At 46.2% G+C, this 12,643-nt stretch overlaps 1 protein-coding gene across 1 annotated transcript in view; it reads right to left on the reverse strand.

The window, feature by feature from the left end:
• The window catches only part of LOC140410712 (ectonucleotide pyrophosphatase/phosphodiesterase family member 3-like), a 249,137-nt gene that overhangs the window by 11,251 nt on the left and 225,243 nt on the right, over positions 1–12,643 (reverse strand). The window contains exons 23-24 of the mRNA XM_072499153.1: positions 11,975–12,107; positions 3,152–3,308 (exon numbers count right to left, since the gene is read on the reverse strand). Coding sequence (XP_072355254.1) covers positions 3,152–3,308; positions 11,975–12,107 — 290 coding nt within the window. The remainder of the gene's footprint in view (positions 1–3,151; positions 3,309–11,974; positions 12,108–12,643) is intronic.

The raw sequence follows: 12,643 nt of genomic DNA on the forward strand, positions 1-12,643 counted from the left end.
GAGGGTCTCTCTTATGAGGGTGGCTCTGGTGGTGGTGGTGGGGGGGCTCTGGTGGAGATGGGGTGGGCAGGATTTGCATTGTGGAGAGGAGGGTGGCTATCCAATGGACTTTGGGGGCAACTTCCTTCAAGAGTTACCCCCTTGGCCCATCACAAGGTCCACCGTGCCAGGGCCACACTGGGAAAACCCTGCACCAATTCTCATCCATATGACTCGTGGCCCAGAAGACTGGCTATCCATGTGGCCTTGGAGAATCCGGTTAATTGGCGTGGAGTGTGAACTTCAGTGCCGTTGCCAGCGGGGGACTGAAATATCAGAACAGGCGCAGATTCCATTTTTTGGCCAACGCTAGATTCTTCACCGCATTGGAAACTCTGCCACCGGCAGCAGGCGGCGGAGGATCCAACTCACCGTATCATTCACGGAAATCTCTGATATCTCTGCAATCTCCTGAACGAATGCTGGTTTACTATTTGAATTTGAAAAATCAAAAAAATTTCCAATCAAAAAATTCTCTGGATTAAAAAATTAAAGAAACACTCTCTTCATAGAGGCACAGAGTCTATACAGTGCTGAGTCTGCACCGACCCTGTCGAAGGAGCACCCCATCCAGGCCACACCTCAGCCCTATCCCCATAACCCCACCTAACCTTTCTTTTTTGTTGGACACTAAGGGGCAATTTTAGCTTGGCTAATCCATCTAACTTGCACATCCTTAGACTGTTGGAGGAAACCCACGAAAACATGGGGAGAACGTACAAACTCCACACAGACAGACACCCAAGGTGGAATTGAATCAGGGTCCTTGATGCTGTGAGGGAGCAGTGCAAACCGCTGTGCCACTGTGCTACCCCGAAAAGGCGTCTGAGAAAACACTTTTGGAATAATGTAGATTGGACAAAGACGTGCTTGTTATGTGAATCGGACATTCTGAATTCTCCCTCTGCGTACCCGAACAGGCGCCAGAGTGTGGCGGCAAGGGGATTTCCACAGTAACTTCATTGCAGTGTTAATGTAAACCTACTTGTGACACTAATAACGATTATTATTGTTACTGAAGAGCAATATTTTCAGATAAGAATGCTGGTTGAGAATCTGGATCAGAATATGTTTCATATTCAGTTGTGTTTCCACCTCATTTAAACTACTGATCACAATCAGGAGAGGGGCTCTTTCCCTGCCTGCTGATACTGCTCCACCACAAACCTCCCCACTCTTGCAGCAGTTTTTGGAGAGGTTGGGGTGGGGGAGTACAATTTTTGGGATGTTCCAGGCGACCTCGGGGATCCTTAGAATAGTCTTCGACAGGCCCAAAACAAGATCAAGAATAATTTGGGGGAGGGGCTGTAGTCAGGGAACAAGCAAGTTGCACTGTCCACACTGTCTGTGTGGTGTTTGCACGTTCTCCCTGTGTCTGCGTGGGCTTCCTTCGGGCGCTCTAGTTTCCTCCCACAGTCCAAAGATGTGCAGGTTAGGTGGCATTACGGGGATAGGATGGGGGAGTGGGCCTAGGTAGGGTGCTCTTTCGGAAGGTCGGTGCAGACTCGATAGACCGAATGGCCTCCTTCTGCACTGTAGGAATTCTATGATTTTATAAAATTGGGATGGTTCAAGGTCCACATGCTTTGATAAGACTGATTTGTTTGTAAATATAGAATAGGGTAAAATCACTGCTGATTATTCTGCAAAAATCTACAGCAATAATATGTCCCAGATTGTTTAACAGCCCCAAGGCAAGGGGCATTGGTGTGTGGTGTCAAAATATACACCAGTATATCATGGTGCAGACACACATTGATGGACATGCAGTAGGACCAATCATCATACACAACACCGCAGCCAATCACCAGTGAGAGCACACACACTATAAAGACAGGGGGCATCAGAGTTCCCGCTCATTCGAGTAGCAGCTAGCTAGGAGCACAGAGCTCACAGCCTGCAACACAGACATTCACCATGTGCTGAGTGCATCAACTGGTTAAGACAAGGCACAGGTCTTTAGTTGAAGCTAATGTCGTATTTACCCACAGTTCAAGTATGTTTAAATAGTTAACCTTTTGATAAAATAGTGTTGCACTACTTCAAGTGTTGGTGACCTGTATGTGATCCAGAACACCCAACACATCATGTGGTATCTGGCATCTCTCGGCAGTTTCAAGTCCCGGGTGGGATCCAGCAGGGGTCTGGCAAACCGGGGAGTGTAGAGGGGTGGTTTGGGAAGCTCAATGGGGGTGTCCGGCAGGCTCCAGGGGAGGGTGTCATGTGGGCCCAAGGCAGGGAAGAGGTTCATCAGACCCAGGGGAGGGATTCCAACAAGCCGAAAGGGATGAAGTCCAGCAAGCCAAGGGAAGATGGCCCAGCATACATGCGGTAGATGTCCAGCAGGCCCAATTGAGGGGAGGGGGGGATCCTGTGGCCAGGGGAGGGTCTAGCAGGCCCAGGTGGTGTGTGTCCAGCAGCCCTGGGGTAGTCTGGGAAGTTGTGAGGTTCTGGAAAGTCAATTGGGGGGGCTGGAGCAAGAGGGTTTGCTGATTGAATGGGGGAGGGGCTTTGGGAAGAGGCTTTCTGAATGCGTGGGGTTGAGGATGCTTTGGGAGAGGAGCTCAGGGTGAGCAAGGAAGGGGATTGATATGAAAGGCTGTGGAGTGAGCAGAGGGAAAAGGGGGCGGGGGGGGCGGGTGTGGGTGCGGTGCAGAGAGGGCCAGAGATGTGCGTTTTTGTGTGTGGAACAATTTGGATATTTGAGGCAACAGCATGCACCATGAAGATGGTTTTGCAATGGCAGATGGTAAGTAAAGTATTTTGTATGTGGAATGTTGCAAAAGCATAGTTTTATTTTTGGACAACTCTTTCGGGCTTCCCCAACCATGACAAATTTGTGCATGATGTCCCCCCCCCCTTTTTTAAATTAATTCCATGAATGCTGGCCTAGCCAGCATCACCCACACCTGTCGGAGTGTCCCTTTTTTTCCCCACAGAGTTGATAACCCTGACTGCGTTCCACTCACTACAAGGAAAAGTTTTTCCTCATGTGGCAATACGTCCGACAATGAAAGTATTCCAGAGATAAATGAATACATGTAATGATAGATTTCATGCGTTAGAGACAAAGTCAATATTTGTGCACTTTCCAGGCTTCTGTTTTACTTACTGGGCAGCTCTCGCTGTTATCTTGCCTGTGTGGTATAATGAAGGACCTTGCATGCAGTGAGCCTTCACAATCCTGAGGAGTCTGCGTGCCATTATTACAGCTGGTAAGGACTATATAGTAGTGAGTTGGGATGGGAATCTTTGTGTCGTTGACGTACCTCGAGAAATAATATGCAAAGTTACTCAAGAAATGTCAACATTAATCATGAAGTACAAAAAAAATTCTAAGTTACGGAAGAACAGAATTGCAGCATTTCTCCAAAATATGCAATAATTCAATATTTTGTAACGATACTCTAAGTTTGGCCCAATTTATAGCATTTGTTAACAGTCCACCAGACCACCAATGAGCAAGACCCACCTAGGAAGACAAAATATTTTTCCTGACCCTGTACACTTCAGAGATAAGGTTAGATGCCACCAGCAAGCCACATTTATCAGGATGAATGGACTGTGGATTTTCAGGCTCATAGAATTTCCTCCTGATTTGAAATGATATTGTTTTTGATCACTGTGGCATAATCTAAGAAATCATTTTTGCTGCTGCCAGAGACTTGAATAACCTGCTTGGAAATATCGACTTACTTTATCTATAATTACTGGTTTAGACTTTTGTTCCAGGCCTTTTATGGAGAGAGCTTTATTTTAATGTGATTGATGGCCAATAACATTCCAAAACTGGATGAAAACAGAAATCATCCGTATGAAGACTGTACATGAAAGAGGGTTCCTTAAATTACTTCCAAAGGATATTTCAGCAATTTAAGATCCTCCCAAAAGCTATTTTACAATCTCTAGAAGCTTGCAAATCTCTTTCAAAAAATAAAAGGATGAGAATTCAATGAACTTTGAAGCAAGTTACCAGATCAAGCAAGAAGTGTGGATTTGCTGCTTGCATTCAGAAAGGTGCTGGATAAGGTCCTGGTTATGGTGGAAATCAGTGTGAAAAGGTAGATGTGATATTGGGTGACTTGTTTTATGGTCGCTTTGGTCTCCTCTGGTCCTTGTTATGATTACATTTGAGGGTCAGAGTGAAACCCCAGCTTTTCTCCTGAAAGTTGATCCTTTTTTGCTTTTCTGGAAATAGCTACTGGTGAATGGGGACATTGGTGAGTATGATGCTCCGGGCACTATGATTGTGTGAGACAATCTCAATGGACCAGCTAGTCTTTATTTTGGTCATCGTTGTGTGTGATTACAAGACTTAACTTCTTTACTAAGGCCAGAGAACATAAAAGAGATGTATGCCGGTGGGCACTAAGATGAAACCAAGCAGCCAATATTTTCATTTTGTCAATTTTTCCTTTTCTCTCTTTGTCATTTGTCTTTTGATTCTGTTTGGTAGGTTAATTAGAAAGGAGGACCGCAGGGTATGAATTGAATATCTGAACCATATTTTCTGACATTGAAGCCTTACGTATCGAACCTACTGTCAGCATGGTTTCTATTTTTAATTATCTACTAGAGCAGCTTTTGGTTCCCTACGAAACAAAGTTTTCTTTAAAAAAATAAATGTGCATCAAAAGTAGAATTAGGTCATTATTAATTGCTTAGACAACTGTGTAATGCCAGAGCACAGTAAAATTGTTGGTAAACACATGGAAATTCAATTTAAATTTTTTAATCAGAAAAAAAGTGACTTGTATTTATAAAATGCCTTTTGCAATGTCCAAAGCACTTAACAGCCAGTGAAGTACCTTTGAAGTCACTATTGTAGTTAAGGAAACAGAAACAAATTTGTGAGGTCCCACAAACAGCAATGTGACAATGATGTGATAATCTGTTTTTGGGATGTTGATTGCGTGATAGATGTTGGTCGAAACACAGAGGATAACTCCCCCTGTTTTTCATATCAACACTGTCACCCAGTCTTTTACCTCCACCTGAGAGAGCTGGTGGAGCTTCCGTTGAAGATTTTTTTCCAAAAGACAGCAATCCCTCAGTACTGACATTTTAGTTTTTTACTCAAATCTCTGGAACCCACAACGTCTGACTCGGATGAGGTGAGCCTTGGCTCATACTTTCCATGTTTCACTGTGGAAACCTTGTAGTCACTGAAGTGACTAATAGTTATTCTGGACTGAATTGCACTTAGTTACACAAAATAAAGATTGAAAAATACATCATAGCAGCTAACTTTAACTTATTCCTGCACTGTTAAATAAATGGGAGATAATGGGCGAAATTCTCCCCCAACGGCGGGATGCCCGCCGACTGGCGCCAAAGCCGGCGCCAATCAGACGGGCATCGCGCCGGCCCAAAGGTGCGGAAGTCTCCGCATCTTTGGCGGCCTAGCCCCAACATTGAGGGGCTAGGCCGACGCCAGAGGGATTTCCGCCCCGCCAGTTGGCGGAAATGGCGTTTGTTGCCCCGCCAGCTGGCGCGGAAATGCGGTGCACGCGCGGGAGCGTCAGTGGCCGCTGTCAGTTTCCCAGCGCATGCGCGGGAGCGTCAGCGGCCGCTGTCAGTTTCCCGCGCATGCGCAGTGGGGAGAGTCTCTTCTGCCTCCGCCATGGTGGAGGCCGTAGCGGAGGCGGAAGGGAAAGAGTGCCCCCACGGCACAGGCCCGCCCGCGAATCGGTGGGCCCCGATCGCGGGCCAGGCCACCGTGGGGGCACCCCCCAGGGTCAGATCGCCCCGCGCCCCCCCCCCCCCCCCCCCCAGGACCCCGGAGCCCGCCCACGCCGCCTGGTCCCGCCGGTAAATACCAGGTTTGATTTACGTCGGCGGGACAGGCAATTCCTGGGCGGGACTTCGGCCCATCCGGGCCGGAGAATCCAGCGGGGGGTCCCGCCAACCGGCGCGGCCGGATTCCCGCCCCCGCCGAAGTCTCCGCTCCCGGAGATTCACGGCGGCCAACGGCCATTCTCCGACCCGGCGGGGGGTCGGAGAATGACGCCCAATGTTATCTTTTATTCTTTTGAGATGCGGACATCGCTGCCTTACCCATCCATAATCGCAGAATTGTTACGGCGCTGAAAGAGGCCCTTTGGTCGATTGTGTCTTCACCATTTTGCCAATGAGCATTATGGCTGAGTGCCACTCCCTGCCTTTTTTCCGTAACCCTTCATATTGTTTCTACATTAATGATCTGGAAGAAGGTACTGAAGGCACTGCTGCTACGTTTGCAGATGATACAAAGATCTGTAGAGAGACAGGTAGTATTGAGGAAGCAAGGGGACTGCAGAAGGACTTGGACAAGCTAGGAGAGTGGGCAATGAAGTGGCAAATGAAATACAATGTGGAAAAGTGTGAGGTTATGCACTTTGGAAGGAGGAATTTAGGCATAGACTATTTTCTAAATGGGGAAATGCTTCGGAAAGCAGAAGCACAAAGCAACTTGGGAGTCCTTGTTCATGATTCTCTTAAGGTTAATGTGCAGGTTCAGTCAGCAGTTAAGAAGGCAAATGCAATGTTAGCATTCATGTCAAGAGGGCTAGAATACAAGACCAGGGATGTACTTCTGAGGCTGTATAAGGCTCTGGTCAGACCCCATTTGGAGTATTGTGAGCAGTTTTGGGCCTCGTATCTAAGGAGGATGTGCTGGCCTTGGAAAGGGTCCAGAGGAGGTTCACAAGAATGATCCTTGGAATGAAGAACTTGTCGTATGAGAAATGTTTGAGGACTCTGGGTCTTTACTCGTTGGAGTTTAGAAGGATGAGGGGGGATTTTATTGAAACGTACAAGATACTGCAAGACCTGGATAGAGTGGATGTGGAGGGGATGTTTCCACTTGTAGGAAAAACTAGAACCAGAGGACACCATCTCAGACTAAAGGGACGATCCTTTAAAACAGAGATGAGGAGAAATTTCTTCAGCCAGAGGGTGGTGAATCTGTGGAACTTTTTGCCGCAGAAGGCTGTGTAAGCCAATTCACTGAGTGTCTTTAAGACAGAGATAGATAGGTTCTTGATTAATAAGGGGATCAGGGGTTATGGGGAGAAGGCAGGAGGGGATGAGAAAATATCAGCCATGATTGAATGGGGGAGCAGACTCAATGGGCCAAGTGGCCTAATTCTGCTCCTATGTCTTATGGTCTTATTCAAATAATCATCCAATGGCCTGGTGAATGCCTCATTTGAACTTGCCTCCACCACACTTCCAGACAGTGCATTCCAGACCTGAACCACACATTGTGTGAAAAAGTTTTTTCCTCACAAGTACCCCTGAGAAGGTGGTGGTGAGCCACCTTCTTGAACAATTGCAGTGCGTGTGGTGTAGGCACCACCACAGTGCTGTTAAGAAGGGTGTTGCAGCCAGGGACATTGAAGAAAGAGATGGCGATATAGTTTCAAGTCAGATGGTTTGTGGATTGGAGGGAAACTAGCAGGTGGTGGTGTTCCCATGTATCTGCTGCCCTTATCTTTCTAAATGGGAGAGTTTGCAGGTTTGGCAGGTGCTGTTGAAGGAGCATTAGTGAGGTGCTGCAGTGTATCTTGTAAATGGTACACACTGCTGCCATTGTGCATCAACGGTTGAGGGACTGAATATTTAAGGTGACAGATGGGGTGCCAATCAAGTGGGCTGCTTTGTCCTGGACAACAAGCAATCAAGTGGCGCTTACTCAGCAAAATTTGCTCATGGATGCTCAATTTGGGTTTTGCCAGGATCAGTCTGCTCCTGACCTCATTACAGCCTTGGTTCAAAAATATACAAAAGAGCTAAATGCCAGAGGTGAGGTGAGAGTGACTGCCCTTGACATCAAGACAGCATTTGACCGAGTATGACATCAAGGAACCCTAGATAAACTGGAGTCAGTGGGAATCGGGGAAAACTCTCAGCTGGTACAAACAAAGATGGTGGTTGGAGGTCAATCATCTGAGCTCCAGGACATCACTGCAGGATGTGTCAGGATGGTCCTAGGCCCAACCATCTTCAGCTGCTTCATCAGTGACATCCCTTCCATCATAAGGTCAGAAGTGGGGATGTTTGCAGATGTTCAGTACCATTTGTGACTCCTCAGATAATGAAGTTGTCTATGTCCTAGTGCAGCAAGACCTGGACAATTTCCAGGCCTGGGCTGACAAGTGGCAAGTTACATTCATAACCAGATGGTCATTGCCAGGCAATGAGAGGATCCAACCACCGCCCCTTGACATTCTATGGCATTACCATCGCTGAATCCCCCACAATTAACATCAAAGAACAACAAAGAACAAAGAAATGTACAGCACAGGAACAGGCCCTTCGGCCCTCCAAGCCCGTGCCGACCATACTGCCCGACTAAACTACAATCTTCTACACTTCCTGGGTCCGTATCCTTCTATTCCCATCCTATTCATATATTTGTCAAGATGCCCCTTAAATGTCCCTATCGTCCCTGCTTCCACTACCTCCTCCGGTAGCGAGTTCCAGGCACCCACTACCCTCTGCGTAAAAAACTTGCCTCGTACATCTACTCTAAACCTTGCCCCTCTCACCTTAAACCTATGCCCCCTAGTAATTGACCCCTCTACCCTGGGGAAAAGCCTCTGACTATCCACTCTGTCTATGCCCCTCATAATTTTGTATACCTCTATCAGGTCGCCCCTCAACATCCTGGGGGGTTACCATTGATCAGAAACTGAACTGAACTAGCCACATTAATACCGTGGCTACCAGGGAAGGTCAAAGGCTAGGAATCCTATGGTGAATAACTCACCTCCTGACCCCCCCCCAAAGGTGTTGTCTAAGGAAACTTGGTAAGTTACTGCAGTGCATCTTGTAGGTGGTACATGCAGCTGCCACTGTTCATCGGTAGTGGAGGGTTTGAATGTTTGTGGAAGGAGGAGCAATTAAACAAGCTGCTTTCTCCTGGATGGTGTCGACCTTCTTGAGTGTTGTTGGAGCTGCACTCATCCAGGCAAGTGGAGAATATTCCATTACATCCTAACTTGTGCCTTGTAGATGGTTGACAAGCTTTGGGAGGAGTCAGGAGGTGTGTTACTCACCTCAGAATTCCCAACCTCTGGCCTGCTCTTGTACCCACTGTATTGAGATGGCTAATCCAGCTCAGATTCTGGTCAATGGTAAGCCCAGGATGTTGATAGTTTGGATTCAGCAATGATAATGCCATTGAATGTCAAATTGCGACGGTTAGATTCTCCCTTGTTGGAGATGTTCCTTTGCACCACACAAGCTCCAGGCAACGTTACTTGCCACTTATCAGCCCAAGTCTGAATATTGTCCTTGTCTTTCTGTCTATGGACGCAGACTGTTTCAGTATCTGAGGAGTCGCAAATGGTGCTGCACATTATACAATTATCAGCAAACATCTGCACTTCTGACCTCACGATGGAAGGAAGTTACTTGATGGAACAGTTGAAAATGGTTGTGCCTAGGACAATACACTGAGGAATTCCTGCAGCGATGACTTGCATTGAGATGATTGACTTCTAAAAAACACAATCAGCTTTCTTTCTGCTAGGTATGACTCCAACTAGGGGAGACTATTTGGCCTAACTGCCATTGCCTGAGGTTTGCTAGGGCTTATTAATTTCACACTCAGTCAAATGCTATCTTGACATTAAGGGCAGTCACTCCACCTTGAGTCCAGCTCTTTTGTCCATCTTTGGACCTAGACTGTAATGAGGTCAAAAGTTGAGCAACATGGGCAAAAACCCAAACTGAGCACCAGTGAGCAGGTTTTGAGGAGCAAATCCCATTCCATCACTTTGATGATGATCGAGAGTAGACTAGTGGAGTGGAAATTGGCCAGATTCAATTAATTCTGCTTTTTATGAACAGGTTATACCTGGACAACTTTCCACATGGCTGGATGGATGCCAGTGTTGTAGCTGTACTGGAACAGCTTGGCTGGGGGCATGCTAATCTTGGAGCATAGGCCTTCAATACTATTGCCAGATTGTTGCCAGTGTCCATAGCCCTTACAGCATTCAGTGCCTTCAGCCATTTCTTAATTTCACATGAAGTATGCTGAATTGGCTGGAGTCTAATATTGAGATGGTGGGGACCTCAGGAGGAGCCAAGATGGATCTTCCACTCAGCACTTTGGGCTGAATATGGTTCCAAATGCTTCAGCCTTTTTTTGTACTGATGTGCTGGTCTCCCCTCAGGAAAAGGTGCTGGGGAAGCTGAAATGTCTGAAGGTTGATAAATGACCTAGACCAGATGGACTACACCCTAGGGTTCCAAAGAGACAACTCAGGATATTGTGGAGGCAATGGTGGTGATCGTTCATGAATTGCTGGAGCCAGGGAGGGTCCCAGAAAACTGGAAAATGACTAATGTAACACCCCTGAATATGAAGGGAGGGAAGCAGAAAATGAGAAATTATAGGCTGATTAGCCTGACTTCAGTCATTGGTAAGATTTTAGAGTCCATTATTAAGGATGAGATTGCGGTGTACTTGGAAGTGCATGGTAAAATAGGACTGAGTCAGCACAGTTTCATCAAGGGAGGTCAGGCCTGACAAATCTGTTAGAATTCTTTGATGAGGTAACAAGGAAGTTAGGCAAAGGAGAACCAGTGGACATGTTCTATTTGGATTTCCAGAAGGCCTCTGACAAGGTGCTGTACAGGAGGCTGATAAATAAGATAAGAGCCCATGGTGTTAGGGGCAAGGTACTGGCATGGGTAGAGGATTGGCTGACTGGCAGAAAGCAGAGAGTGGGGATAAAGGGGTCTTTTTCAGGATGTCAGTTGGTGACTCGTGGTGTTCCGCAGGGGCCAGTGTTGGGTTGGGATCACAGCTATTTACAATATACATTAATGATCTGGAAGAAGGAACTTAGGGCATTGTTGCTAAGGTTGCAGATGATACAAAGATATGTAATGTTGAGGAAGCGGGGAAGCTGCAGAAGGATTTGGACAGGCTAGAAGAGTGGGCAGATAAGTGGGAGATTAAATAACTGTAGAAAAGTGTGAGGTTATGCACGTTGGTAGGAAGAATAGAGGCATAGAATATTTTCTAAATGGGGAAAGGCTTCGGGAAACTGAAGCACAAAAGGACTTAAGAGTCCTAGTTCAGGATTCTTTTAAGGTTAACATGCAGGTTCAGTTAGGAAGGCAAATACACAGCCTCAGAATGTTGGGACGATCCTTTAAAACTGAGATGAGGAGGAATTTCTTCAGCCAGGTGAATCTGTGGAACTCATTGTGGTAGAAGGTGTGGACGTCACGTCACTGAGTGTCTTAAGACAGAGATAGATAGGTTCTTGCTTAATAAGGGGCTATGAAGTTATGGGAGAAGGCAGGAGAATGGGGATGAGAAACATATCAGCCATGAACGAATGATGGAGCAGACTCAATGAGCCAAATGGTTTAATTCTGCTCCTGTACCTTATGACCTTACCATTGAGGATGGAGTTATTTGTGGAGTCTGTTCCCCCAGTTGGTTGTTTTATTGCCTGCCACCATTGATGACTGGATGCAGCAGGACTGCAGAGCTTCGTTCCGATCTGTTGGTTCTCGGACCTCTTATCTCTATTGCATGTTGCCTCCGCTGTTTGTCATGAAAATAGTATTGTGTTCTAACCTCTCCAGTTTGCCACTTCATTTTTAGCTATGCCTGGTGCTGTTCCTGGTGTGCCCTGCGTCACCCTGCATCGAACCAGGGTTGGTCCCCCGGCTTAATGGTAGTGGTAGAGTGGGGGTTATGGCAGGCTATGAAATTATATTTTGTGTTTGAATGCAATTCTCCATTGCAATGGTAATGCTGAGCAAGAATATGCAGTATCAGGACTCGCATTCAGCATGTTAAATCTCACTATAAATTGTCTTTCTCCATCATATTTTAATTTTGCTCTTTTCTTAGCCAATGACAGATGAAAGCAGAGTTTAGTTTTCCAGCAAACTATTACAAAATAAAAGGTATTTTGCTTACTTTTTAATTTGCTCCAGAGTATCATAATGTCCATCGTAATTGTAGTCGAACACTGGTCCACTCATTACATTGATGCCATTTGCCTTTGCGGCATCCCTCAGCAGCATAACGTTGTGCAAATAATGCCATATCTCTGTGAAGCAACCAGCCACATAATCCTTGGTCATTTTGAAATGTAGTGAACAACAGAAGCTGTTAAAAATTTTATTTCCATCAATGTCCTTTGCATTTTTATTGCATTCCACGACAAAAATGCTAATCGTTTTCTAAATCCTAATGCTCTTTCTTTTTATTATTTCATGGGATGCGGCATCGCAGGCCGTGCCAGCATTTATTACCCATCCCTAATTGCCCTTAAGGGGCAGTTAAGTGTCAACCACATTGCTGTGGGTCTGGAGTCACATGTAGGCCAGACCAGGTAATGACAGCAGAATTTCTTCCCTGAAGGACATTAGTGAACTTGATGGGCTTTTATGACAATCGATTCACAGTCATTATCAGACTTTTAGTTCCGGATGTTTTATTGAATTTAAATTCCACCATGGTGGGATTCAAACCCAGTTTTCCACTCTGGGTCTCCCGCCTCAGATTCACATGGTCGATACCGGCTTTCAGCGGGTCTACGCCCTTGGCTATGTCCTCCTGAGCCTCCCTCCTCTGCTGACTGAA

This window comes from Scyliorhinus torazame, chromosome 4, assembly GCF_047496885.1.
Source record: "Scyliorhinus torazame isolate Kashiwa2021f chromosome 4, sScyTor2.1, whole genome shotgun sequence".
NCBI lineage: Eukaryota > Metazoa > Chordata > Chondrichthyes > Carcharhiniformes > Scyliorhinidae > Scyliorhinus > Scyliorhinus torazame.